The following is a 26390-nucleotide window of genomic DNA, read 5'->3' as shown; positions in this document are numbered from 1 at the left end:
GAGGAGTGGTAACTGTGTAATCTCCCGTAATGAGGTGGCTTTCTCAACTTAATTGGTATTGCTTTTTGGCCACTATGGTGGCTATCTTTGCTGAAGATGTAACGAGGGAGAAAACTGGGTCGCTCATCGCTGACCTGCTTCCACCGATCTCCCGCTCCCTGCCTGGCTGACTGGAGGTGCTACCGTAGCTCAGGATCTGACTCCAGGGCTGCTTCTCTGCCGCCGTGTCCTGTAGCTCTGGTCCTGCCATTCCAGCGCAGGCCCTGGGGGCGGGAGGTAAGAAAGACTTCTCTTTTAAGAGAACTCCATCAGGTGTAGCACGCAAACAGAAGGAAATGACTAGATGTACATCTGGAATGGGATTTCCATTACATCACAGCCAGCTAATTACAGTTCTTTGCATTACACAGGCTTGTTATTTATCGTAACTTGCTTTGATTTTCATTCCCTCTTTAAAGGAGAGATACTGTACTTGAAAGACAGTGCTGATGAAAAGGGTGAAGAATACCTGCAGTTTGTGTGAACAGCAGCATTTGTATGCTTTAACATAATGCTTGAAGTATTTTTAAGCTGTCGGGTCCTATGCTGTTGTCCAGTTTTCATTCCTTCTCTATCACATGGTCTTACAGTTCCTGTAGCTTTGCTGTTGTTTTGCTTTTCCTGCACCTCCTTCTAGTTAAATAAATAAAAAAGTGGCCTAAATAAGTTAGGCTTCAAATGGCAAGCTAGCCTTTAGAATTCATGCATCACTGCTATATATTTCCTGGAGAAGGCCTGAACAGGAAAAGCAACTCTTAAATAGGACAGCAGTAACTAGAAAAAGGTTGCCATATATTTTATCTTTTGTAGGCTTGTCTTGTGTTTCCGTGACTCCTTGTAAAGCAGTCTCTCCTCAAGATAGTCATCTTCAATGCTAACATCTGTGTTCACAATCTAGTAATGCTGCATTAAGACGCTGGTAAAGATTCAAAAGGGAACAACTACAAAATAGCCTTAGATGCTACCGAACGCCTTAAAAGAACTGACAATTGCTTCTATCTCCGTTAAGTCCCGTCTCCCTCAGACCACAGCATAGCCTAGTCACACGCTTTGTGGCTTTGGAGTTATTCAGCCAGTTTTGAGATCAAGGAAGAAAACAAAACAAAAAGGGAATTTCCTTCAGAACAGAGACGCCCAGAGATGCCAGCCTCTGTAATGTAATCTCATTTATCGTGTACTAGTATGAAAAAAAGGTAATGAAGGCACTGGGGACTCGTAGGTGGCAACAGTAAATGTACTGACTACACCTACCTGCTCAGTCCTGCAGTCTGGGATGCCGCCAGCAGTGCTATGTCAGACTCATCCCAACCCCGGGCAGGAGCTAGGGCACACCCACAGCGATACCTTACTTGTTTTAGCGGAAACTCCCATGCCTTGGGAATTACGGGACTTGCCCTACTCATTTGCCTCTCAAGCCACGTCCTGCAGCCGAACGTTGTTTATGGCACGGACAAGTCTGTACCATCCTGCCTGGGGACCCCGCGCGTTCCCCTGCCTTGCGTCGTCTTACCGGGGACAGCTCACGCGTGCGGCCTGCTGGTACGCGCTCAGCACGGAGCGTGGCCCGACTGCTCTCGCCTGGCCCATACGACTCCATCTGTCCAGTTAACGGTGGCCCTTGGCGGCGTTAAAAACAGCAGGTACCTCACGGGTCACTGCAGCAGGCATCCTTCCACTTCACTGTTCTGGGAGAGGAGCGGCGTCCGAACAGCCTGCTCTGTTCCCTAGGCACCTATAAAGCGAAGGTTAAGAAAGCAAATCGCCGTCTTTTCTATCAGCAGATTGTATCTGACTGAATTTAAGTGAAGTCTATCTGAACTTGACTACGAAGGACCGCAATAGTTCTGTGGACAATGCGTTAGGAATAGAAAAGTGAGTGTAACACACCTTTGCGTAGATACAATGGGCCCGATCTACTCTTAGGTAGGCACCGAAAGCTGTAGCTTCTTTTAAAAGTTGATCTGGGCAAAGGCATGGAAGCGTAGTAGCAGAGACTCGGGAATACCAGTGTTTTCTCTCACTGGCAAAAGGAATGTAAGCAGGGAAAACTTTGGCTTAAAAAAAATCCTTCTGATAGCGTCATCTCGCGTGACGACAGGGAAGTAAATAATCTTGTGAACTCTTCTTAGTAAGCACCCCTTACGCACCCGAGAGGGGCCCCAGGCCTGAGGCGACCCCCGCGACCCCCGCTCCCCCCGCTCCCCTCCCGCCGGGCGTGGCGATGGCGCAGGCCGCAGGAAGCGCCTTTGTCCCGCCGGGGCCTGGGCGGGCCGCCGCCTTCCCCTTCTTCGCCTTCCCCTTCTCCTTCACCTTCCTTCCCCGCCCCTCTCGCCGCCGCCGCCCTTTTGCTTTCGCTTTTCCCCCAGCTGGCAGCCGGCGGCGGCGCGGCCATGGAGAACGGCGGCGTCTACAACAGCACCACCGAGCCGCAGGCCAAGTCGCCCCGCCGCCCCTTCGGCTGCACCCTGCGGCGCCTGCGGGGATGGCGGCTGCTGAGCAAAGCGCTCCAAGTGGTGAGTCCCCTGCCTGCCCCTCCCGCCGCCCCTCGGCGCGGCGCCGGGCGGGGAGCGCGGCCAGGGCGGCCGTTGCCGCCCGCCGGCGGGCCGTTGCTGACCGACCAACCGACCGACCGACAGACCGCCGCGTCCCCCGCGGCCGGGCCGGGCCTTGCGCCGAGCCGGCCCCGGCGGGCAGCGCGGCCGCCTGGAGGCGGCGGGGGAGGCCGCAGGTCCCAGCGCGGTGGCCGCGCCCCGGTGTGCGCGGCTGAGGGCGGCGGCGGGAGCGGGGGGGGAGCAGCGGGCCCCGCTCCCGCCCCGTCGGCCGCTGCCGCCCGCCTGCTCCGCAGGTGTCCCCGCATGCCAAAAGGCAGCTTTGGTGTAGAAACAAGCGTGCTGTGGTGACCTCCGGCTGTCGGACAGCCCCCCCCGCCGCTTAAAAATTAAACTTTTCGCTGGCAAAGCGCAGGCTGGGGGGAGGCGGCCGTACACAGGCTTCGGGGGGATTGCTTCTGGCGGTCAGGAGAGGGCTGGCCGCGCCAGAAGGCCTGGCTCCAGGTGTAGCAGAGGCAAAGGGCGCCTTTGCTGTTGGTCACTAAAGCTGCTCAGCCTTGTGACTCGGGTGGCAAGCGGGCATGGTGTCTTACAGTGCCGCCGTCTCTCCAGGTTCAGGTTATTTTATGGTGGGGAAGTAACAGGCTTGTTGCTTTTTCATGTTCTAGCTACGGGAGCAGGTGGTGACATCTGAGGGTTGCGAGCGACCGAGGTTCGGTGCCGCAGCCGGCGCGGTTCAGCTGCCTGCTGTCATTACGGCTTAAAATCAGAGGGAAGCCTCACAGGGAACTTAGTATTTTCTTCTGAGGGCCACAGTGGGTGAAAACAGGCGGTAGCAGCCTTTGGTTGAACCTCAGGATAGGGCAGTAGAACTGGGAAGGGCTTGCTGGGCCATCAGATCCAGACCTCCCTCTCCTGCCGCCCCTGCAGCTCATCTGTAAGCTCATCACGCCGTGCTGTCCACGTTAAAATCGGGGCGCTCATTTCTGCCGCGGTTCGTGGTAGAAAATTGCACCAGGAACGTGCGGTGTCGATGGTGACCTGTTGTACAAGACATCGCAGCGCGTCGTTTTGTGCTGGGCAGTCCTGTGCCCGCCAGGAAATACAAGGCTTATGTTCTGCTTGCTTTTTTGCTACGTGTAACGTTATTCCTGAAGGCATTCAGCGGTCGGGCACCTGCTTCAGACTCGTGTTTGTTCTGTGCTCGGCTCGCTACATGTGCCAGTGCGACTGCTGATCATGACGCGAGGAGCATCATTCGTAAGTACTGGCGGGGAGGTAGTGAAACCAAGAGTGGAAAAGGGCAGCTGACTGTAAATGTGTGTCAGGGTACATTTTCCAGCCAACAAAGTGGCTTTTTAGTCAGATGTCTCATACTCACGGGAATTGTAGGTGGTTTCCAACCCTTTCTTGTTACTTCACCATTGCAGAAAAGAGGACGTTGGGATTTTAAACTTTTGTCTTGCAGGCAGTCAAAAAAACCCTGCAACCATAAACATAAGATTCTTGAGCGCTGGCAAAGGTAACAGTAACACTGCCAAAAATAATGTTTTCTAAGAGCGTTTAAAAAAAAATCACACCCAAGAGTGCTTTAAATAAATGTAATAGGACATAAACTTTTACTTCATCTACTGGAGATTAATAAAGTAAGATCTGCTGGCTGTTGCTCCCAGACAAGCAGATCATTTATATAAATAGTTTCACCAACTAAAATAAACTGTTACATACGCAAATTTACTGGTGTACCAAAGTCTTAAACTGTTTACCTGAACAGAGGCATTATTTAAAAAGCTTTCTAGGAAAGGAGAAAGGAAAATTATGATTATCCTAAACAGGATGAGTAGCTGCTAGATACGCTCCTAAAGAATTAGCAGTTTATGGCCTGTACCTGTCCTTCAACAAGAGGAAGAAAAAAATGGAATTAATAGTCATTCTCCCTCCTAATTTCCAGCAGGTTTTTTCCCCCCATTTTGTTTCCCCTTTACCAAAATGCACAGATCTTGGTGCTCTTGGTCAAAACCCTTTGAACAAGCCCCAGAAGTTAGTGAAGGTGGAAGCCTTAGTATCTCCAGTAAGAGAAATGTTCGTGTTTTGGGAAAGCGTTGATTTTTGGAAATGCCGGCGATGGTCACTAACATCTATTAGCCTTGTGTTACAGTAGTGATTGTGAGTTGTTACTGGGATTATGCACTGTGATAATCCCTGGTGTGGATTGCTAAACGGGGTATTGCGCTCAGAAAATCAGCTGTCTTCATTATAGAAGTGATCAAGTATTTTACAAAATACTGTGAAATCACCTGCAGAAAAGTAGTTTCTAAACCTTAGAAATGCTTTTCTTCTGATTAATAACGGCATACATTGTAATCTTTGCCTTATTAAAGCTTTTTGGGAAAATGAAATAAGGAAAATGTGACTGCTAAAAGGATGCTGGGAGGCATGCTTATTGCAAGGTTTTCTAGATTTTTTTTTTTAATTTTTTTATGTAGGTGGAATGTTTTTGTTAGTCCACGACTGATTCAAATTCTGCACAAAGGTAAATGGCACAGCACATATTGTGCCAAGGTTGAGGTAGAAACGAATTCTCAGCTAAAGCAGAAATACTTGTCGTCGACTATTGTTTAACGAAAATGCCCTAACTGCAAAGGAATATTGTAATTCAGTCTTAAACATCTGCTCTCTTTCTGAGCTGTTCACTTCCTATAGCAGCCCTAATTGTGGAGACCTACAGAATTAATATGTGCACCCATCTGAACCAGAAGATTTTGTACTGGGAATACTGCTGCTGAGCATTTTCACAGGCCTGTTGGAAAGTTAATTGATCTGCTTTATTGTCGGAGCATTCTTTTGTAGCCTTTCGTTTACTAAATCTGGGAACCTGACAGTTGTGTAGAAGCTTCCAACAGTAATGTCAGTATCAGTGAATAACTTCTTGCTGGTAAAGGACAGATGAAGATGTTTAATTTCTGGTGTACGTAGGGACAGATAGGACTAATAATTAAAAAAAAAAAAAACCAAACACAAACCAGAAAAAGTTGAAAACGGCATCTCCAACGATGCTTTTTCCTTTACAGCACCCAGCAAAGCAAGTAGTGCGCGCATACGGCGAGGTGTGGATTTTCCTGCAGGAGCATCTCCAACGATGCTTTTTCCTTTGCAGCACCCAGGAAAGCAAGCAGTGCGCGCATACGGCGAGGTGTGGATTTTCCTGCAGGAGCATCTCCAACGATGCTTTTTCCTTTGCAGCACCCAGGAAAGCAAGCAGTGCGCGCATACGGCGAGGTGTGGATTTTCCTGCAGGAGCCAGCGAGCCTGGTGCCAGCCTGCCTGTGTCCCCGTGCACCTCTCCGCAGCCCCTGCGTGCTCTCAGCCGTGCCCTGGCCCCCCGGCCGGGTGAGCTCTGCCTCCCCAACACCGGCCGCTGCGTCTGCAGCGGAGCCGGGCTCTGGGTGAGAGGGAAGGAAGGCGGCGGTGGCTGCCTGCTTTTGTCTTCAGGTGTTACCCTGGGCTTCAGGGTGAAAGAAACTCTGCCCGGAAGGTTTGGCTCTCAAGAAAATGAGGAACTACTGAGCTGCCCCTCTCCACTTGCTGTTGATGGCTCAAACAAAAGCAGTAGTGATATTCTGGGTGTCGACTGCTAGGGATTCTCCATGGGATCAATGTGGAGGAGGCAGATATAAAAACAAAACAGAAGGAGCTCTGGCTGCTTTGTCTAAGCCTGTAGAGCTCCGCACTCATCCCAGGACTAACGCTGACAGACGCAAGTGGATCTCTGGCAGAACAGTTCTTGGGAAAGTGAATGAAATGTGGAATCGCTCGGCTTTTTAAAGCGGCTCATGTATTTATACTGTATCTAATAGTGGGATGTTACTAAAATGCAGATTAATAGAGACGATAATCTTCTGGCTAATAGAAAAAACTTCTTGCGATGTTATATAGCTGTAACTATATAAACTGAAGTTAGGAACTACTCTTTTAGTGGTATTTAAAACTGTTCTTTTTTTGTAGTAGGACAAGTGATATCATAGTGATATCAAGAAGCAAGTTAAGAAACCCAAGCAGAACTCGCTGGCAGCTTATAAATGTGCTGCTGATACGCTACTTTAATCAAAGTTCTTCAAGCCAAAGCTTTTTTAATGATGTACTTTGTTTTGTTATTCAGTTTATTAATAAAAAATTGAATATTGACTTGGACAAGTCCCATATAGGACTCCACTTGGTAAATCTCATTTATTTGACACTGAACCCTTTATAGCCACTCTTTGAGTGGGATTTTTGTTTCTTTCTTTTTTACACTCAGTGGAGAGGGTTTTTTCAGTTATTTAGATCATATTATGGTTATCTGGGCTTATAAATTCTTTTAAGGGCAGGTTTATTTCCTTTCTGTTGTTTCATCCCAGGTGAAAGTGACAGCATTCAGTTTTCAGTGCTGACACTAAGAGCTAGAACTATACGTGAAAACGTATCTCACACTTCAGCTGACCGTGTGAAAAATGTGAAATTGAAAGTCATTGGACGCAGCTGTAAGCAAATCTTTTGAAATGCAGGGGGTAGGGGGGGGGGGAAGCCTTAAAAATTGGCAGTTCAGAGTTCAAAACATTCCTCAGCCAGCCATTGTAGTCACTGTTGTAGGTGCGAGGGCTGCTGAGAAGTTTGCCTTGCCAGCTGCTGCGGGAGGGGAGGGAAGTATGTGTAGACCTGATAGTAATACTGCAGTTTCCCAGCTCGGGTTCTTTCGCTTTCTGAGATCCTGTTTACTTTATAGGATTGCAGGACGTCCAAAACACGATGCTTTGTAGTGCCCTTCTGAGGTCTGGCATAGCGGGGGGAATTTACAGTTCCCATGTGCTAAATTGCTGTTCTTATTTTTACTGTCAGAAAACTGAAACCGAAGGCTGGTGGTTGTTTTCCAAGAGTAAGGTCCAGATGAAGCATCTGCAGTTGCTAATAACTGGAAAATAACAATTCTGAATTTTAGAATTTGGGGCTTTTTTTTTTTTTAAAGGAGAACTATCAGTCTCATTATTGCCCGTATACTCTTATTAAAAATAGGATCATCATCCTTATATCAGTCTCAATTTTATGACTGAGTCCGATTCCTACTAAGGGTTTTGTTTTAATTTGGTGAACTCCTTACTACAAGGATCTATAATCCTGTGCAACTTTATGGGATGAAAAGTGGCCAAAATCAGAGAACTTTAAATAAAGCAATATTCTTTCTGGTACAATAGAATAATAGAAGATCTAGCAGTAGATGTATGGTGACTGTACAGGAATTAACTCGAGTTCCTTCCTCAAAACATACTGTGGTAGGAGGGTGAACATAAGCTTCTGCATAGATTAAACACTGTCCAACATAGCTTAAACATAAAGTTTTGGTTCCTACAGGTACAGCTGTGCTTCTGTCATTACTGGGTCATAAGCATGTGAGCTATTAGCTACGTGTGCTTTCTCTGAAGTTTATCAAGGGAGGTAATGTCAGCTGTAAACTTTCAGGGAGGTAGCTGACTCCGTCAATGCCATCCAGTTTCCCCCTCCACCCTGACCCCAAATGCATTTAAAATGAAGTGCAGCTGTAAGTAGCAAGCAATAGCATTTTTGCTTGTTCTGAGCGGGATGTGTGCTCGCCACGCTGCACAAACCCACAAATCGGGAATCTTGACTGTCTAATCAAGAAGCCTGTATTTGGTGGTGTGTGCTTAGCTTACATGAGTGTAGTTTATTGACCAGCTTTAACAGCAAGTGTAAACTGTGTTACTATATAATTATTTCTGCCTGTAAGAAAATTGTGCAGAATTTTACCAGGTTCATTGTGGACTGAGGATTTTCCTTACAGCTGTCTCTATTAATGTTTATATCAGAGATGTCTATTTGCTGAAGATACTAGAGACTTGATCCAACTCAAGCATGTTATTTGTTTGCAGATTCTCTCTCTTCTGGCTCTTATTTGTGAAGAAATTGTGGAGGATTGTGTCAAGTGTGGTGGACTTTACTTCTTTGAATTCACAAGCTGCAGTGCCTTTCTTTTGAGCCTCCTGATCCTGTGTGTGTATTGTACTGATGTATATGAAACACTTGGGGAAGATAAAATAAAGATAGTGGTAAGGAAATTTTTTTTTTTCTTTTAAACAAACCATTTCTTCTAAGTGCTTAAAGACTACTGTGGAGTAAAAAGGCTATGCGGAATGAATCTCCTTTTCTTCTCTATTTAAAGGGTAGATTAAAGTAGCTTATAGTTAAAAAATGAGTTAACTTTGAGAATCGCTTTCATATTGACAACTTTTCCAAAATTGTCATGTTGGTTACCTGCAGGATTTTAGGACTTGTGTGAAAGTCTTTCATGCAGACTAATACTACTGCGTAGTCATCGTATACATGTACGTATACAGAACACAGTTTACTGCCAGCATGATATTTGTAACTTGCCTGTTTACCCCATCTGTTTTCCTACTGGGTGTAACCTACCTCCTTTTTGGTAATAATCATACTTGTTACAGTTCATGCTTTTATATTTCAGAAGATAAAGCAGTGGCACAAAGTTGCTCTTTAAAGTCAGTAAGAATATTATACTGTCTTATGAGCGTCCCTTCCTCTTTGTCTTCAGAGCAAACAGTAGGGTTTTTTTATGTGAATGTACGCATAAGGGAGTGTAGTAAGAGATTTGAATGAGCACATTTACTTACAGGTTTCTGGTTTCCTAGATGCTTTACATAGGGAACAATTCTAGCATGGTTGACCTGAGCCTGAATTCGATTGTGAAAGAAGTTAGATGAAATGAATGAAATACTTAAAGATGGCAAAAGCAGGGGAGTATGTAATGCAGGCTGTTTTAAATAGTTGATAATGTTGAATGTTTTTGGAATATAGCTGTAAAATGCATTTTCTGAAGCTGCCATTAGCATCAACATTTCAAAGCATAAATTCACTGGCAGATTAACTCAGCTGCTGTTATGATGCTTGTTCTTTTTCAGGTAGTATGTCTACAATTCTATAACATTAATTTTTTTATATTTGCAGAAATTTTGGACCGTGGCAGTCATAGGAGTCTTTTTTCTGTTAGCATCAATAGTGCTTGCTGTGACCAGCTCTGGGTCTGTTGCTGAAACAGCTGCATGTGTAAGTCTTAAAATTACATAATATTACTTTGCATTTATCTTGTATGTTAATTTCTCTGCCCGCTAAACCTCACCTAATTTGCAGGGAAGAAACTGGGCATGGAACAGAATTCAGTGCATTGCGATGTTTCAGGAGGAATTAGCTATTTCAGACCTTCCAGAAACTTACCGTAGAAAATCCAAAGAGCAGGCATTTCTCAGGATTGCTGGAAAGCTCTGCGTGTACTTGCAGCTCCCCAGCGTTCGCGGCTTGCTTCTGGGTTCCTCAGACTTCACTGCCTTGGCTCCGTGTTACTCCCTGTCATCTGTCACCGTTTCGACGTTGTCCTCTCTCACAGCTTCCCTGGTTCTCTGGTACCCTCTCTCTGAAATGCCTACTTTTTTCCTCAATTGTCCTTTCGTAATGCCACCCCCTCGCAAAGTCAGCAAGAAACCATGTCTTTTGCCAGGCGTTATAAAGCATATGTGGAGAATGGTGACTTGCAAAGGCTGCAGTAAGAGCAGCAGTTTCCTCAGTGACAGAAATAGTGAGAAGGGTAACAGGGCATGCATCTCCCAGGGAACACTGAAGAGGCTTTGGGATGCTGTGGATGTCATAATTCCTCACTCATTTGTCATTTCTTTAGAATAACCTTGGAATTGTGAATATGTGAGTTTAAAAGATGAAATTTTGATTCTATTCTTGAATGAGAAAAAATGAGTTAGAAAAGAAAGTAAAATAATTCTGTTCAACAGGCAGCAGGAGCTATTAGAGATGCACACTTTTGTGTGTCATCTTCTATGATATTGACATATTCAAACCTAATGGTTTGAGTATGAAGTCTTTCAGTTTTTTTTTTTCCTGGTGCTGGAAAAACAAAAACTGTTGTGATTTAAGACTTACTAGTGTCAAATTGCTTTGGGGCAAACCAGTTGTGTAAAATTTAGGTAAAAGTTAGAATAATGCATGTGTTCCCTTGTTTGAAAGAAGCTGCTGAAACCAACCTTCTCCTTATCACTCTCATGCCATGACTAATAATGAAATGCCATTAACAAAGTGTCATTTCATCCCCCCTTGCTGACCCAGTAAGGACTTGCTTAGGCTCTGCAGATCTTATCTCCCTTCACCCTCCATGTTTCACTGTTCATCGCGTAGTCCCTTGAATCAGCAGCTATCTCTTTGATAAATACTCTGCTATACCACCAATGCCATGCTTCTTTAAGAACTTAATTTTTGCAATAAAATAAATATATTTTTACTATTAAGGGCTATTTAGAATATATTGTACGGTTCAAGCTTGATTAAGAGAATGAGAACTGTAAAAACTTCTGCATTAAATGTGCTAGAATAATGATTTCTGATCCTTTCCTAATTTAAATGGAACCACCGATTTAAGGAGGACTGTAATCTTAGTATGTAAGCATTATTAACATATGTATATAGTCCAGCAAATCTCTCCAAACAATGTTAGAATACTGTTAATGTTTGTACATTTAAAAATCATATATTCCTTTCACTTTCACAGGTGTTTGGATTTCTTGCAAGTGTTGCATTCTTAGCTGAAGTTACTATAGAGTTTTTTCACAGCCAGAAACAAAACGTCAACGGACACTCTGAAAATCCTGGCAACACTCAGAGCGTCACAGAAAATCAGCCACTGAATAAACAAAGCTAACTTTCTGGAATTATTTCTCTTTTTTTTTTAATGGAGCAAACTAAAATGAACTTTCAGTGCACTGTAGGCAACAACTTCTGTCTCTTCTAATCAATTTTGTATGCATTGCTCATCACAAATTTTTAGAGATCCTTAGGTCAAGTAACGGCATCTTGAGCATCATGTTCTAAGGTAACTGGCCCTGCTTAACAACTGGTCCTGCCACCTGTCCAGGTGACATACACTAAAAAAAATTGTTTCTAAATAGAATAACTTAAGGACAACAGTGTGCTGATTTGATTTTTGACAGAGGTGACTAATAAAGGTTAATGTGTGACGCATCAATTCTGAGCTATATCCTAAAGATATTTTATGTATAAATGGACCAGATACTTCTGTTACAAGTTAGAAATTAGTACAGCGGAATTGATCCTTGTACTTACTGGTTGGACTAAATGTATAAGGGATACCTAACTGGAGCCTTACAGAAACGGTTATCTTTACATAAGGAGCTTTGTTTTGTTTTTACTATTTGTATGTCCCAGTTCTGTCTGTGGAGATCAGTTTAATGGAATAGCGAGTGTAGGGGCTTTATGGGGAGGGTAATGTAATGGTATATTAAGGAGACGGTTTGCACCCCATGGTCATCAAAGTTTGGACTTGTATGCCAGAATCTTCTTTCAGATTGTTTCAAAAGCTATGAAAGTTGCAGGAAGAAACTTGAAAAGCCAGCTGTGTGAGGAAAAAAGATGAAGAATAAATATTTTCACGAATGACCCCAAAAAAGTGGCAATCTGAACATCAACGGGAAAAACGTTACAGCACGATGGTACTATCCTGGTGAATATTACTTGCAAGGTTAATACCATATGCAGCTTGTTCATGTGTAGTAAATGGTTAAGTTTTGCCAGAATGGTTATGGACCCCACCATTTTCCTTGTTTATAAATATGGCACTAGCTTGAGACTTCTTGCTGCTGACTAGGTCAGCTGGTAATCAGGTAAATAAGCACTTGTACCCTTGATTTGTCTTAAAAGCGACAGGCTGTAGGACTGCAAGAAACACTACTGATGCAACACATATCAGACAAGTGATGGACATTATCAGACCAGATGTTGATGGCTGTAAAAGAAATGAAGTGGTGAAAAGGCATTTTTCAGTTGTCTGAGGTAGAAGCAAAACTGCTAGGCCTCACTTAAGAGGAAAGCCTTCACAAGTAGGGCAAATTGCTCTAAGTCAGGAGATGTTCCAAAATACCAAAGCCAATGAGAAAAAGCTGATTATGCAAAACCAATTCTTGTTTGAGTGCTCGTGACATTTGCCATGTCTTCCAGGCATTAACTCCATTTCATCAATACCCTACTCTTGACAAATTTCTAGTCCTGTAACCGTTTGTGGCAGCATGGAGACTAAGCCCTCCAGAAACTGGCTAAGCAAGCTGTATCTGGAAAAGGATGAGGAAGCTGTTGTAAGACAAAGGACTGTGAAAGAAGGTCAAAGTTGGGTTTGTTTTTTTTTTTCTTTTTCCCAGTGCTGCCACTTTCTGATGAATACGAGTTTGTGATGTTCTCTCTCTAAGCTCTGAGAGTTAAGCCTAACACTACACTTTGCTTGGAGGATGTAACATTTTGCAGGTGGTGTGAAGTTCAAGCTGTAGCTTGGTTTGAGCTATGCATAAAATACGTACTTTCTTTCATAGAATTTCCTGCTTTGTGAAGAAGAAATGCTCTTTGGACTGTCTTTTTTTTTTTTTTTTTTCCTTGTATTTATTGGTGTCCATTTGCACTAAAACCTGATCTCAGTCTGGGTGTACAGAGCTTGCTGTAGCTGTCTGAAAACTGGGTAGATTAGAGATGTTTTGTTTCTAAGTGGTGTTACTGGTGATATGAAACTTGCCTTAATGAGAAATCTCTCTGCTATGCTTTGCAGTGTCTTAGATATGGACACAATCCCCAAAGTATGATTAACATTCTAAGGGAGTTTTTTTGGGTTTTATTACCTGGGATACTTCTGAATTTCTTTTCACATCAAAATGTCTGTAGTCTCTAAATCTTGATCTATAATTAAAAGCTGTAAATACAGTGTAAAGAGTAGCACTATGCTGCTTTATTAAGCAATGCAGCACCATGATGGGACTTTTATCTTGAGGTAATTTTTCTGGTAATTTTTCTTAGCTTGAAAATATATGAAGAGAGTTCTGGGTTTTGGTTGCTTTTTCTGTAGACTTTTCCCCACCTAAGTGCTTTGTTATTGGTGTCCATTCCTCAACTGGAGATACTGGTACTGAAAGGGATCTGTAAAGTCATCTCTCTGCCTTGGCCTCCCTATCTATGATACCCACTGCTGATACTTGACACAGAAACTGAAATACACAGCAAGGTATTTTTATGAAAAGGTGCCACAAGGAGTTGGTGTCAGAAGAAGGTGGCTGACTGAGGTCTCCTAACTCCCATGATCTCTTAGGCCTTTTGAAACAAATACTGCCAACCTCTGCAGAACGGTTTGATGGACTCTCTTACTGCATACATGCTGGCACCCCTGGTGCGGTTTGGGTTGTTAGAGTGAGGGGGTTTTGACATGTTTTTCGTTTTCATCTCAGCTGTTCCAAGTAGGTAGTTTATACCCATTCTCTCACCAACTGACTGATCCATGTATAGATTTGAGCATCAGATTCCATCTCTGACTGAAAGGGATGCAAGCGTTGCCGTCAGCTAATGAAAACGACAAACGGTAGTCTTTGGGAAACTGGCTAGTTGTTTTCCCATATGTCACAGGAGCTTGCTAACAGGAAGAGTCCTGCTATTCTTACAACAACACACACTGCTCCATTCCAGATACTGTTTAGCTGGCATTAATCTGTCACATAGTAGTTAAATACTACAAGCAGACAAGCCACATCTTGGTTATAGGTTTAAGGCAATTGCTAAATTGTTGCTTCCAAACCAGTTGTTGCTAACAAAGCAGTTTCTGCATGGTGGTACTACTAATCCTCGGCTTCTAAGTATAAGGGGTCTTTTTTGTCCTGTTTTAAAATAGTTGAGAAGCAGGTTTGCTAGTGTGTATGCTGTCTTCTGCTTCTGTGAGGTTGTTTCCTTTCCTGCTTTATCAGCTTCCTAAGATAAAGGGGCCGGTGTGTGCCCCTCCTAGCTCCTCTGCCCTCGCAGGCTAGGTGGGGGAGAGACTTGCTGGCTGCCATGGCTGAGCAGACTGGTCTCCTGCAGCCTTGACATGCCCCCTCTGATGCTTCTGGTGTCAGATCCAGGCTTTGCGTGTCTTGTGTTTTAATTAGACTGATCCCAGAGAATGGCGTTGGAGCTGGATTAAGCATCTGTTTTTGCAGGAGCTCTGCGCGTGTGGCTGGATGTCTCTCACCCCTCCCGTGCTCTGTCAGCAAAGCGACGCTTGTTTCCCAGCCTGCTTCTGATGAAATCAGCCTGCTTTATTTAAACCAGCTATTTAAATTGCTTACATGAAGTTGGCTGATTTTGACTGACGTGGATTAGGGATTGTTCAGGAGAGCAGTGGGAGCTCTGGCAGAGGTGCTGTTACAAGCAACTGTCTTAAATTTCTTCATCTGTTTGCAAAGTAACCATCTTTGTACAATCTTAACTGGCAGTAAAACCTGCGGAAAGAAGCAACTGGCCCAGTACGTCTACCTGCAGATTGTCTTCTCCCTTCTTCACCACGGTGCTCAGCAGTGGTGTTTCGAGCCTGCTCAGACGCATTATAAGCTTTCATCTTTTCCAGTTGAGCCTGTCCAAAAAATACTTAAAGGCTCTGCACCCACTTTCAGGCTTTGCTTACAGTGCCTTGAGAATCAGTGCAGAGGATTCTCCAGGACATGTGAGGACTTGTTAAGTGGCTGGACTGTGAGTTTCTGTTTTGAAAATCTGCGCATGCATTACGTAGATTGTGAATGTTAATTTTTGTGTTTGGCATTTAGCCCACATTAAAATCACAATGTTATCAGTGCCCTTTTCGTTCTAAATATGCAGAGGAATTGTGCCTTACTGCTTGCACTCTGCGCTTAAAAATAGCAGGGAAGGGTTGTGGTCTGTTAGGATTGAGTTCTACCTTTGCACCCTCCAACTTGAAAAAGCAGTGAGTTATCTCACACAATTCTCAGAGCTCTGCCCAATCTGTTTTTGCATAATGGCCATCATGGTGATCTGTGTTCAAATTTGTGCAATATGTGCAATAAAAATACCAAGCTTTCTGTACTGAAGGGAAAGAAATACTTTGTGAATTTTTTGAAAGGTTACATAAAATTGTAACGAATCAAGATGCTGGTAGTGCTGTTAAAATGGAAATTCATTTGTGTTTCAGTCTATTGCTGTAAACATAAGTAGATCTCTAGATAGTAAATTTTACGCTGTTCAGATCTATCTCTCACTTCTAATACCTTTCAGAATTTAAGTGACTTTTAATGATTATTAAATCAGGATGATAACACAGTAGTTTTATATATATAAAAAATAAAAATTTTACACAGTTTTGTTGCCAGTGTTGCCTTGAATTTCCATTTAAACAACTTTGAAATGCTTAAATATTTTTCCATTCTAAACCTGTGGTCTTTTTTAATGTATTATGCTTTTTTTGGTCTTAACATTCTAAAATATTTTTTAATCATTTTTTAAATAAAATATTAGTAAATAACTTAAATGTTCCTCGTTTCTGCTGCTATGATTTGGTGTCGCTGTGTGGTTCTCCCAAAGCCAACCATAGGAAATAACATCATTCTTTGTTCCTGGTTTGGAGGAAAGAGCTTGCATTGTGTTTGCCTCAAGAGGGTCCAGCTTGCAAAGCTGGATATTCTCACTGCAGGTTTCCAGGAGGAAAGGTCCGATAAGGTCAGTATTGCCTCATACCACAGGGTCCAACCAAGCTAGTTTGCAATAGCCTTTGGTCTACCTATGGTGTACCATACCTATAGACCTACCATGGCCTGTATGTTACTGTGACAAGCGTAATTCAAGTGCTGCTTTCCTATTGTCTTGATCAGCTGAAGCTGAAAAAAATTAAGTGGCAGACTCATTAAAGGAAGGAGCACAAACTAGCAAAAGGTGTTAAGAGCAAATAATTTCTTCTGTGGTAGAAAAATGCAGTTGACTGAGTTACTTGGTTGAGGGGGAGCTGCTGGATCCTTTAAAAATGTTTGATTGTCAGCGGTAGGGGAGAAGGAAAAGGAAATAAACCTGCATGCTTTCTGGCAGGGTAGCTTTTTTTGTTTCATAATCCTACAGATTGCTTATTACCTGCTGGCAATCTTGTGAACAGGAGGACAATGGCACTTTCTTCATCATCGGCACCGAAATTGGAATGCCATGGGATATTTTTCTCTATATCTTAACGTTAAAGGTGAAATTGTCTCTTCGATGAAGTTGCCAGAGATGAGTGCAACCATAAGGATTCATAAGGGAAAAAGGTCTCTAATGCTTTTAATTACATTTGAAAACTAGATACAAGAAAACAATGGAGGCAAAATTTTATATTAAAACGATACATCAGTGGTGGATTTACACAGCATGAGAAAGTAACTCGGAAGTCCTAAGATTAATAAAGGTTTAATAATTTGGAGCACGACCACACAGTTCAAGTCCTGTTATTGTGAGAACTGACAACTCCTTTCTTGGGAACATAATCCAAGTTATCTTACTGTAAATGCTCGGAATAGCGCAGCAGGGCAGAATAGAGGCTGGCGGTCGGCACCTTGGCTTTGTTGAGTGCACAGGCACCACCTGGTCGCTGCTGTCTTGTGCATCCGTCCTTGTTTGAGGCGTGTTACAGTCATTCCTTGCTTTCAGGTGGGCTTTCTCCTTACGGCGAGGAGCACAACCGGCCACCTGCGTTGTCCCACAGCCTCCTTCGTGCTGTCATGCAGGAACCAAGCAAGGTTAACTCTTTGGCTGGGGTTTGGGTTTGACTTTTCTTTGAGTTCAGAATTGCTATTCTTTGCCTGCTAAAGGAAGCACAAGGAAGGCCAGCAATGTTTTTTGCATTCTGTTCGTGCCGTCCAAACGGTGCAGTTGTCTGCACAGGAATCTGCTGAGAAGCTGCAGGAGAGAAGTTTGCCCACAAGAGGGCAAAGATGATCCTGTGATTGAAATTACTTGGTCTGGAGGACTTTGCCCTCTTCCCACCTTTTTCACAGGAGTTGCAGCCCCCTTGCCCACTTTTATCACTGTGACTATAAATTGAACTGTGAATTTTAGTGATACTGTTTCCAAACATTTTCTTATTTCTCAAAATGTAGCCCGAAGTTTTTTTGATAATATAATCTTTTGATATTATCTTTTGATAATATAATCAATATTGTCTCAAGGAGATACTTTACCTAACCAGTTTGAAAGAGTTTTACTTTTATTCCTTTTGTTTTGTAACCTGTCAAGAAATGTTTTTGAAAATTCCTTTTTATTACAAAGTCAAGCTTCAGCTGCATGACTACATTTGCACCTATAACACTGTACTGCAGCTTGGAAGATTCTTGTGGTCAGTACTACACTGTGGTTTTCGATGAAAGTTCTGTGGCTCATAGGTGGGAGAAGAAAGGAATGGGGAGTGCCTGAGCATTTCCTGGACTCTTGGGAAGTGAAATGAAAGAAGCTTGTAATCAAAAAAATGCAAATTATGCATGCTGGAAAAATGTCAGGGTCCACAAACAGAAATGTTGGCAAACATAGCTGAAATGCATGCCAGGCAGGGCTCCTTGCAATTCCCGTCCTCCCCAGGCACTCCAGGGAAACTTGCTTTGACCAGCCCGTGTGTCCTGATCACTCAGTTTGTTTCTTATGACCTATTATCTCTTGGCTGAATATTAGAACAGGACTGGGAAAATAACACAGACTTGGCTGTTTTGAAGTTGGCAGCTCCCGAGGTGAGAGTCAGGGCTTCACAAGGAGGTGACAACACAAGCACATTCTTCTGTAGCATGACTCATGTGCAGCCAGATGAGGACAGCACACAGCAAATATCCAGTCAGGTATCTGTTGCTAGATGTGCTGCGTGAAAGCATGTAGTATTCTGCAGTGCTAAGTTTGGGGTGTACTTCAGAGCGCTTTTTTTTTTTTTTTTTTTTTTTTTTTTAGTGCTCACTTGGACGTACTGAAAGCATAATATCGTAAGACAAAAGCATGACAAGTTTTTTATTACCATATGCCCTACCCTTGCTTAGAGAATGGTGGAATGTTGCTCAAAATAATGCAAGTCTGTCTGCACTACAGCCCTCCTTTTAACTACTTCCTTTGCACCAGCTGTCACTCTTCCAAAAATATCAGTGCAGACGTGATTCAATTCTGAAATCCCTGTTCATGTTGAGCTGTAGGTAAAGAAGGAACAGTTACTTAATTGTTCTGTGCTCTCTGCACACCAGTAACCAAAGATGCGGAGCTGCTACCCTGGTGCGAGCAACAAGGCATCCTCAGAAAGGAGGACAGACTCTCACCATCTCTATTTTTATTGTTAACACTCATTTTCACTCTCCTGTGCCTGTCTGCTCAGTTCAAAGGCTGCAGATCACTGGTTATTGATATGCACGTTGTTAAAGCCCTGCTTCCCGTTCCTGTCCCTCAAATCTAAACTAAACCTCCCTATCAGCGCGATTTAGAGCAACAAGAGCTTTGACTAAAGTTCTGCCTGCTGGTTTCTCAAAAGAGCTGGGATAAAGTGGCTATGGAGGTCTATCATCTGAGGGGGTATGATACAGCTCTAGAAAAAACTGTCTCGTTAATGTAAGCCTGTTTGCTGCCTCGTAGTCCTCTTGCTCAGAAAGGCTTGTTTTATGAATGAACAAATGTTGTCCTTGACTTGATACAGTTTTTTTAATTGTAAATGCTTGTTTCTGGCAATTGTGCCTCTCATTTGAGGGTAACAAGGGCATAATTATTCAGCTCTCATGCATCACAAACTGCTGAGCATGAGGTATTAACGGAGTGCTTTGCTGCCACCGTAGCTTAATAGCTACAGCTGCAGCATTGTGCTCTTGTTTGGCTGGGGTTCATGAAAAAGGGGGACGCAGATCATTAAGTTTTATGTTAAGAGTGATTTACAGATGTAGAAATAACAGTAGACTGTGCTAGACGGACAAAGCATTTCTGATTTAAAAGGAGCTATTTTACCAGCAGAGCTGTGATTCCTGCTTGTGGTGGTACAAAGCCACCAGCACTGGCCCACCTCATACAACCCTGAATAATCTCAATAAAAGACAGTTGTGTTTGTCAGTGTAATTGTGTGGGCTGGCAGGGCTGTACTGGGCAAGGGAGGGGGAATCATACCCTACCATCACAGCTGGCTAGCAGATATAATAAAAGGAAGCTGCAAATGGATGCTTTTGGCTAGCTACAGGCTTTGAGGTGATACGCAACTCCTAGGCTGGTCTCTTCCCATCCACCCAGCTATCGCATTAGCTCTGTTAAGTGCTGAGATGCAAGTGTTGGAATTAAGAGGTGGGTGTTACCCCTTTTACTTGTCCATGTGGGGCTGGGGTATCTCCTCAGCCCTACCCTGGGATGTTCCAGCGGGGAGGCCAAGCTCCCCCAGTTGCTGATGGAGGAAGAGGCAGTCTAGAGGGTGAATCAGGGGGGAAGGGTAACTCCTGCACTGAGTCACTGCTGCTGTGATTCACTCTTGCCCTTGTCTTTCTTCACTGAATACACAAGGGAGAATGGCTGGGTATCAAGCCTAGTCCCATGCAAATAGCCTCCCAGACATACTGTGGTTTTCCCTGGGAGAATGGTATTTACTCTTTGGGCTGTAAAAGTAGGTGCAGGATGAGTGACGTCGCTTAATTTCCTAGTCTGTCCTTGTATGCCTAAGGGTTAGGTGCCTCTAAGTCTACACCTGTGGGTCCCCCCCCCCCACCCCAAAGGTTTCTAGAGGCTTGCTGCAATTCCTCCTACGCCAAGAGGGCTGCTTGTCTGCTGTTGCTCTTTCTGCACAAGTGCAAACATCTAAGAAAAGAACAAGCGATTCAGATATACTTAATTTAGCAATGATTCTACATTAGTGGCTTGGGGATATTCACTCCCGTGGGAAGAAATGCCCCACCACACTGCTTGACCTATCACATCATACACACGCAGCCCCTCCCGTCATCCACACTTCAAAAGCTGGCGTATTCTTGTTGTCTTTCTGGTAGCCCCTTCATCAGCCACAGAAACATGCAGGTGTTTCCTTCACCACCCCACATTACTTTTTTTTTTTTCTACATCTACCCACACATGCAAAGCACAGAGCACTCAGTTTGTTCTTTTTCTTCTGTGCTATTTAGTCCCTCTTTTCCCCAGGTGCTTGGTTTGCCACACAGCTGCCTGTCTACCTTTGCACAGTCCCAGCCTGTGGGCACACCTCTCTGGAGTCACAGGTGAGAGGGGCTCCGGAGGTGATGTATGGGGCAGTGCCTCTGTGCTCCAGGTAGGGCTGAAATCGTTTTAGGACCAGAGTAACCTGGGGGCTTTGTAGCACTGAGTGTTGGCACCTGGGCACCTCTGCCTTCCTGTGTTACTGCACACTGCTAGCTGAATTTCCTTTCACAGTGAGGAGGGCAGGACTGCTGCTCTTATAGAATCATAGAATGCTTTGGGTTGGAAGGGACATTTAGAGGTCATCTAGCCCAACCCCCCTGCAGGGAGCAGGGACAGCTTTAACTAGATCAGGCTGCTCAGAGCCCCATCCAACCTGACCTTGAATGTTGCCAGGGATGGGGCCTCTACCACCTCTCTGAGCAACCTGTTCCAGTGCTTGACCACCCTCATTGTAAAAAGTTTCTTCCTTATATCCAGTCTAAATCTATTCTTCTTTAGTTTAAATCCATTATTCCTTGTCCTGTCACAACAGGCCTTGCTAAAAAGATTGTCCCCATCTTTTCTATAGGCCCCCTTTAAGTACTGAAAGGCCACAATAAGGTTTCCTTGCAGCCTTCTCTTCTCCAGGCTAAACAACCCCAACTCTCTCAGCCTGGCCTCATAGGAGAGGTGCTCCAACCCTCAGATCATTTTTGTGGCCCTCTTCTGGACCTGCTCCAACAGTTCCATGTCCTTCTTATGCTGAGGGCCCCAGAGCTGGATGCAGTACTCCAGATGAGGTCTCACCAGAGCAGAGTAGAGGGGCAGAATCACCTCCCTCGACCTGCTGGCCACGCTTCTTTTGATGCAGCCCAGGATTTGGTTGCCTTTCTGGGCTGCAAGCGCACATTTTTGGCTCATGTCCAGCTTTTCATCCACCAGTACCCCCAAGTCCTTCTCCGCAGGGCTGCTCTCAATCCCTTCATCCCCCAGCCTGTACTGATATCTGGGGTTGCCCCGTCCCAGGTGCAGGACCTTGCACTTGGCCTTGTTGAACCTCATGAGGTTCACACAAGCCCACCTCTCCAGCTTGTCCAGGTCCCTTTGGATGACATCTTGTCCTTCTGGTGTGTCAACTGCACCACTCAGCTTGGTGTCATCTGCAAACTTGCTGAGGATGCACTCGATCCCACTATGTCACGGATTAAGATGTTAAACAGCACTCTTGCTAATGCTTTAGAGGTTGCAGTTTATTCCTTTCTAATGGTTGCTTTGTGCATTTTCAATTTAACTCAGTTCAAGCCAGGATCCACAAAAAAATGCAGTTTAATTGAAGTAATTTTGTCTAATCCTAATCCTTTCTTCTGCTTCAAAAGCTCTGGCCTTCATGGCTGGCTAGTGCTTTGAAGAACATACTCTGCTCCAAGCTAAGTCTCACCTAAGAGCCAGCTAGCACTTACCCAGTGACAAAACTGCTTTTGAAAATATTTATCTTATGCACCTTTCTGTAAAGCTGTAGTTCAGCAATATGCAAAAAACAGGTGCTGCTGGAGGTCATATGTTCAGGAAGAGATGAAAACATTAACCCGAGTACCAGCACTGTTCTGAGCTGCTCACTCAGGAAATGGCGGGTAGAACCACTACTCTGCAGTGGCCCCTTGCAGCTTCTGCAGCTTCCACAGCTGCACTTTCTTTTCTAGCTCTGCCCTCCTTATTCCCCACCACCACCACCCCCGCAAAAGGCAATGTCCCTCTCAGCTTCCTTGTTATGAAACCTCACTATCATCCTACTGCCCCCCCCGCCCCGCTCTCCCCCTTCCCTGCACATAACAAGCAGCCACAATATCATGCCTTTGGCTACGCCAACACTGGCTGCTTAAAGCCAAGCTTGCACAGCACTAAGCCAGAATAATGCCAAAGATTTCAGTATCTAAAGTCTGCCTCCATGTAAAACCAACCGCTTGTCTTGGCAGCTACCTCACCCTTGAGGCAGGAAACTCCTGTAGTGCTGCAACTCTTTTTACTTCTTTTTTTTTTTTTCCTAACTTTCAAGCTTCCTACCTGTGTAAAGTGCTGCTTCTGGGCATGGCCAGACAGCTTCAATTTCACTGTCAGAGCAGCTCAGACAGAAGTTTGGCAGAAGGCAAAAAGCAGACAGATTTTTTTTTTTTTTTCCCCCCTCCCCAACTGCCCCAAGGCAGAGGGGCTGGTACAGGCAGGTGATGAGAGTGCACTTGATACTCAATAAATTCGCAAGTCATTAACCCAGTAAACCAGTGCAGATATGAGATAATAAGAGGATAAATCATCAGTTGTTTATAAATATTGGCTTTTTTTTTTTTTTTTTGGACACAAGCTCCTGGATGGTGGGAACCCACTGTATACTGGTCAGTCCCTAGTGAGAAACAACGGCGCATACTTACTGGCTGTGAGAAACCACAGTGCTGACCCAGGGGACTAGCTGAGGCTGACAGACTCTAGGTGCAGGGACAGGCAGAACAGAAGCAAACTCTGGAGTAACCAGCTGTGGGTAATCAGTGACCTCTAGAAGTGACAGGCATAGGAAGGAGCAGCCAACAGCACTTACTGCTTTTCCTGTTTTCCAGCTGCCGTTGTGCTGGAAAAAAGTAATCATCCTTCTCCAGGAGAGGAAGATGACAAGCACCAGTGTGACTTTCCAACCTGCTTCCATGTAGGGTTAAACAAGCCCTGGGACCAGGGACCGAAAACAAGAGCTGCCTGTTCCCAGCGGGCTGGCCTCGCAAGTGTGCAGCCCTGTGCATCTGCAGAGGAGCGAAAGGTAAGCCAAGGGCATGGCACCTGCACATGTGCTCCAGTCTGAAAACTGAAACAGCCTAAACAGGAGGGTTGCTTAAGAATACCCTAGAGCTTTGTGGCGAGGGCTCTCTCCTGCCACCTGGGTGTAAATCTCTGCAGGCAGGAAGAACACGATGTGGGCCTCCCACAGAACCTTTCCCTGGTACATGCTTCTCCCCATCTCGCACAACCAGCAGCACCTCCTGGGTACCGGCCCAGCGTCAAGCTCATCAGTAGGGCCCAGCGATAGGTAACTCCAGCTTTCCTTGGCTTTCACATGATGCTTGGTCTAAAAGCAGGTTGGTACTTCTGCCCCTCGCCGGAGGGACAGCCAAGGCCACTGGCCAGCACACAGCCTCTCACGCTCAGCAGCAGCATTTTGCTCCATGCTGTCTCTAAGAACAGTGGAGCCCTGAGCAATTTAATTTAAACGGGGCAGAACGTGCAGCAACTTGATGCCATGTTCCACAGCCTCTGGGTCAGGTTTAGTGCGTCCTCCCGCAGCTTTAGCAGAACATGAAAATCCCAGAGACAGGGTATGAAGTGTATGTAGCAGGCAAGCAGGAGAGAGACTTTTCTATCACTCCAGGCAGGTCTGCCCTGTAAGTACTGACACAGACAGAAACTGTTGATATCTGCCAGCATTTCTATTAGTGCATAATGTGCTCATATTAGTGCCTCCTCTCATAAGCTTTCTACTAATGTTGGCACCTGCTCTTCCTTGTCTCCTGCTCCTTTTTGTCCTAATAAGCTCCCAGTCCTTTTCCCTGCAGCATCACTCAACCCAATCCCCCCCCGCCACCCCTTCATTAAAAGTTATCATTATCCTATCCATGTCCTGCTATCCCCTGCATAGTGATTTGTTCCCAAAGCCTTTTAGGAACAAAGAACCCATTCCTTCGTAGTTCACACAATGCAAAACACAACCATTTCAGAGCAACGTAAGAAGTGTGCAAGTTGTCACATAACCTGCAGTGTCTTCATCCAGCACTGTGGTCCTCATGCTTTTCAGCACCACTCTTCCTCTTTCTTTAAAAGTTTCGTTTCTCATTCTCACCTTCATAGTTTCTACCCGACACAAGCACTATTCACTCTCTAAATTATCTCAGGCCCCCAGAGCTCAAACACCAGGGTGTTATTTTGCAGTATGAAACAGTTTGTACTACCTATTTTCTTCTCCCAACATTTATATTTTAATACTCAGTAAAACTGAGCCCCAAACTCTACCTGTGTTGGCTCAAAGGATATACATTTTGGAGCTGAAGAGGATGGACAACTTTTGGGTGGGACAGTCAGAGACCAAAACACAACAGCAGGGGAACAGTTTTTTTCTGTGGTTCCTACCTCTTGTCCTCCAGTTACAGGATGTATTCCGATACTCCCCAGAGAAGAAGTCACTGCTCTAGTAGAGGAAGGAAAAAAATGAGCAAGACAACAACCTGATTCTCAAAGCCGTTACATCATCCAAATAGCAAACATAGTTTATTTCTAAAACAGCTGGAATCCCATATTTGACAAAGTTGCAGACAGATGGAACTTTTGGAACCAGGCTGACACTGAAGGAAACTTAAAACACTTTTACTGGCAGAGCTGCAGTAGTGAGGTGCCAAAGTCCCTGCCAGACAGAGCTGTCATTCAAAGACCCCCAGTAGAGCTGGTGATACCAGCAAAACCTGTGCTTTTCTTGGTAGACATGTTTCACAAGGAGGATTTGGGGGAAGAGAGGAAGCTTTGGCAGCAGAGATGTCAGTTTGCCAGCCTGAAAGCATCCTGCATTAAGAGCACCTGGTGGGTCTATGGACCCAGCACTGTCTAACAGCAAAAGCTGCAAGTATACCTTAGACCTGTCGATACGCACAAAAAACAAAAGGGAACTTGTAATTTGCTTCTCTTGGTCCAGTATAAACAAGTGCACTTGCAGCAAAACATATTCTTTTGATGATCACAGAATATAGTTCTGAAATTCTTTGGTTGTCAGACTGCATGAAATTCCCCCTAATTTTTTTTCCCCCCATGGTGACAAGTGAGAGAGTGATGTGGGAGGCTTAAAAAAAGATGCTAGTGTAGTGCCAGGAGAGGGGGCACGATTCCAGCAGAGAGTGGAAACAGCCTTTTCCTCAGAGCAAGTTCAGGCTCCAGCCCCAATACTTAGCAGGTGCTTCTCCCCACTGCCACCACAGCGCTGAGGTCTCAGCTGCATTCACGCTGCGTGCAGCAGAACATTGGTTTCCCACAGGATTACCCAGAGGGGTTAAAGCTTGTAGGAAGGTGCCTACTATCTATCTGAGGTGATATCTCAGGAGGTGAAGGAGAAATAGAGCATTTCTCTTTCCTCTGGGGGAACAGAAGAGGTTGTATCCTTAAATATCTACCATGTTAGTCCAAATTAAAGTCAGAGCGCTGGTTTCCAAAAACAGTAGTTAAGTCAGTCTTGGCAGGAAAACTGTTGATCAAGCACCCCTATTGCAAAAAATACATATATAGATATATGTGTGTGTACACGTGTGTGTGTGTGTACCTTCTTCTGCAGGCATTTTCATTCAAAGTGCCCAGAATTAAGTCCCTTGTCATATATGTCCTTTGGACCGATCCTGTGCTGGCAGGGCAAGGAAGCCTGAACTATCACTGACTCTACTGACAGTGGATTTCTAGCTGAGAAGGATGTCTGTTTTTTTAAGCCGGAGAGTGTTTGAGGCATGCTCAATTCAGGTTGTTAAAAAGAAGAAAAGTGACCCATTTCTGACCAAACACAAAATATGTCATCTGAAGGCATGGGGCAGAAAACCAGGCCAAAGCTGGAATTGTAAAGAAATAAAAAAATAGTCAATATGAAATTAATAACATTATAGCTGCCTGTTATATAATTTTATTTGAATAATCCTCTACATTAATGTCAAGGCAGTTTATCTTGCACTAAATATATGTATCTTCATCCACAAACAGCAGACTTTTGTGCTTTCA

General features: G+C 44.4%; 1 protein-coding gene across 1 annotated transcript; it reads left to right on the top strand.

Moving 5' to 3' along the window:
* The first annotated feature begins 2429 nt into the window (after positions 1–2429).
* On the top strand, positions 2430–15889 carry CMTM6 (CKLF like MARVEL transmembrane domain containing 6). Its single transcript, XM_075704858.1, has 4 exons — positions 2430–2552; positions 8510–8686; positions 9603–9701; positions 11206–15889. Exons 1-4 carry the CDS (start codon positions 2430–2432, stop codon positions 11353–11355), a joined length of 549 nt encoding a protein of 182 aa, XP_075560973.1. The 3' UTR covers positions 11356–15889.
* Positions 15890–26390: the final 10501 nt, after the last annotated feature.

Source organism: Pelecanus crispus, chromosome 2 (genome assembly GCF_030463565.1).
Source record: "Pelecanus crispus isolate bPelCri1 chromosome 2, bPelCri1.pri, whole genome shotgun sequence".
In the NCBI taxonomy this organism is placed as follows: domain Eukaryota; kingdom Metazoa; phylum Chordata; class Aves; order Pelecaniformes; family Pelecanidae; genus Pelecanus; species Pelecanus crispus.
The sequence above is the reverse complement of the archived record's forward strand: the minus strand, read 5'-3'. Positions and strand labels throughout refer to the sequence as shown.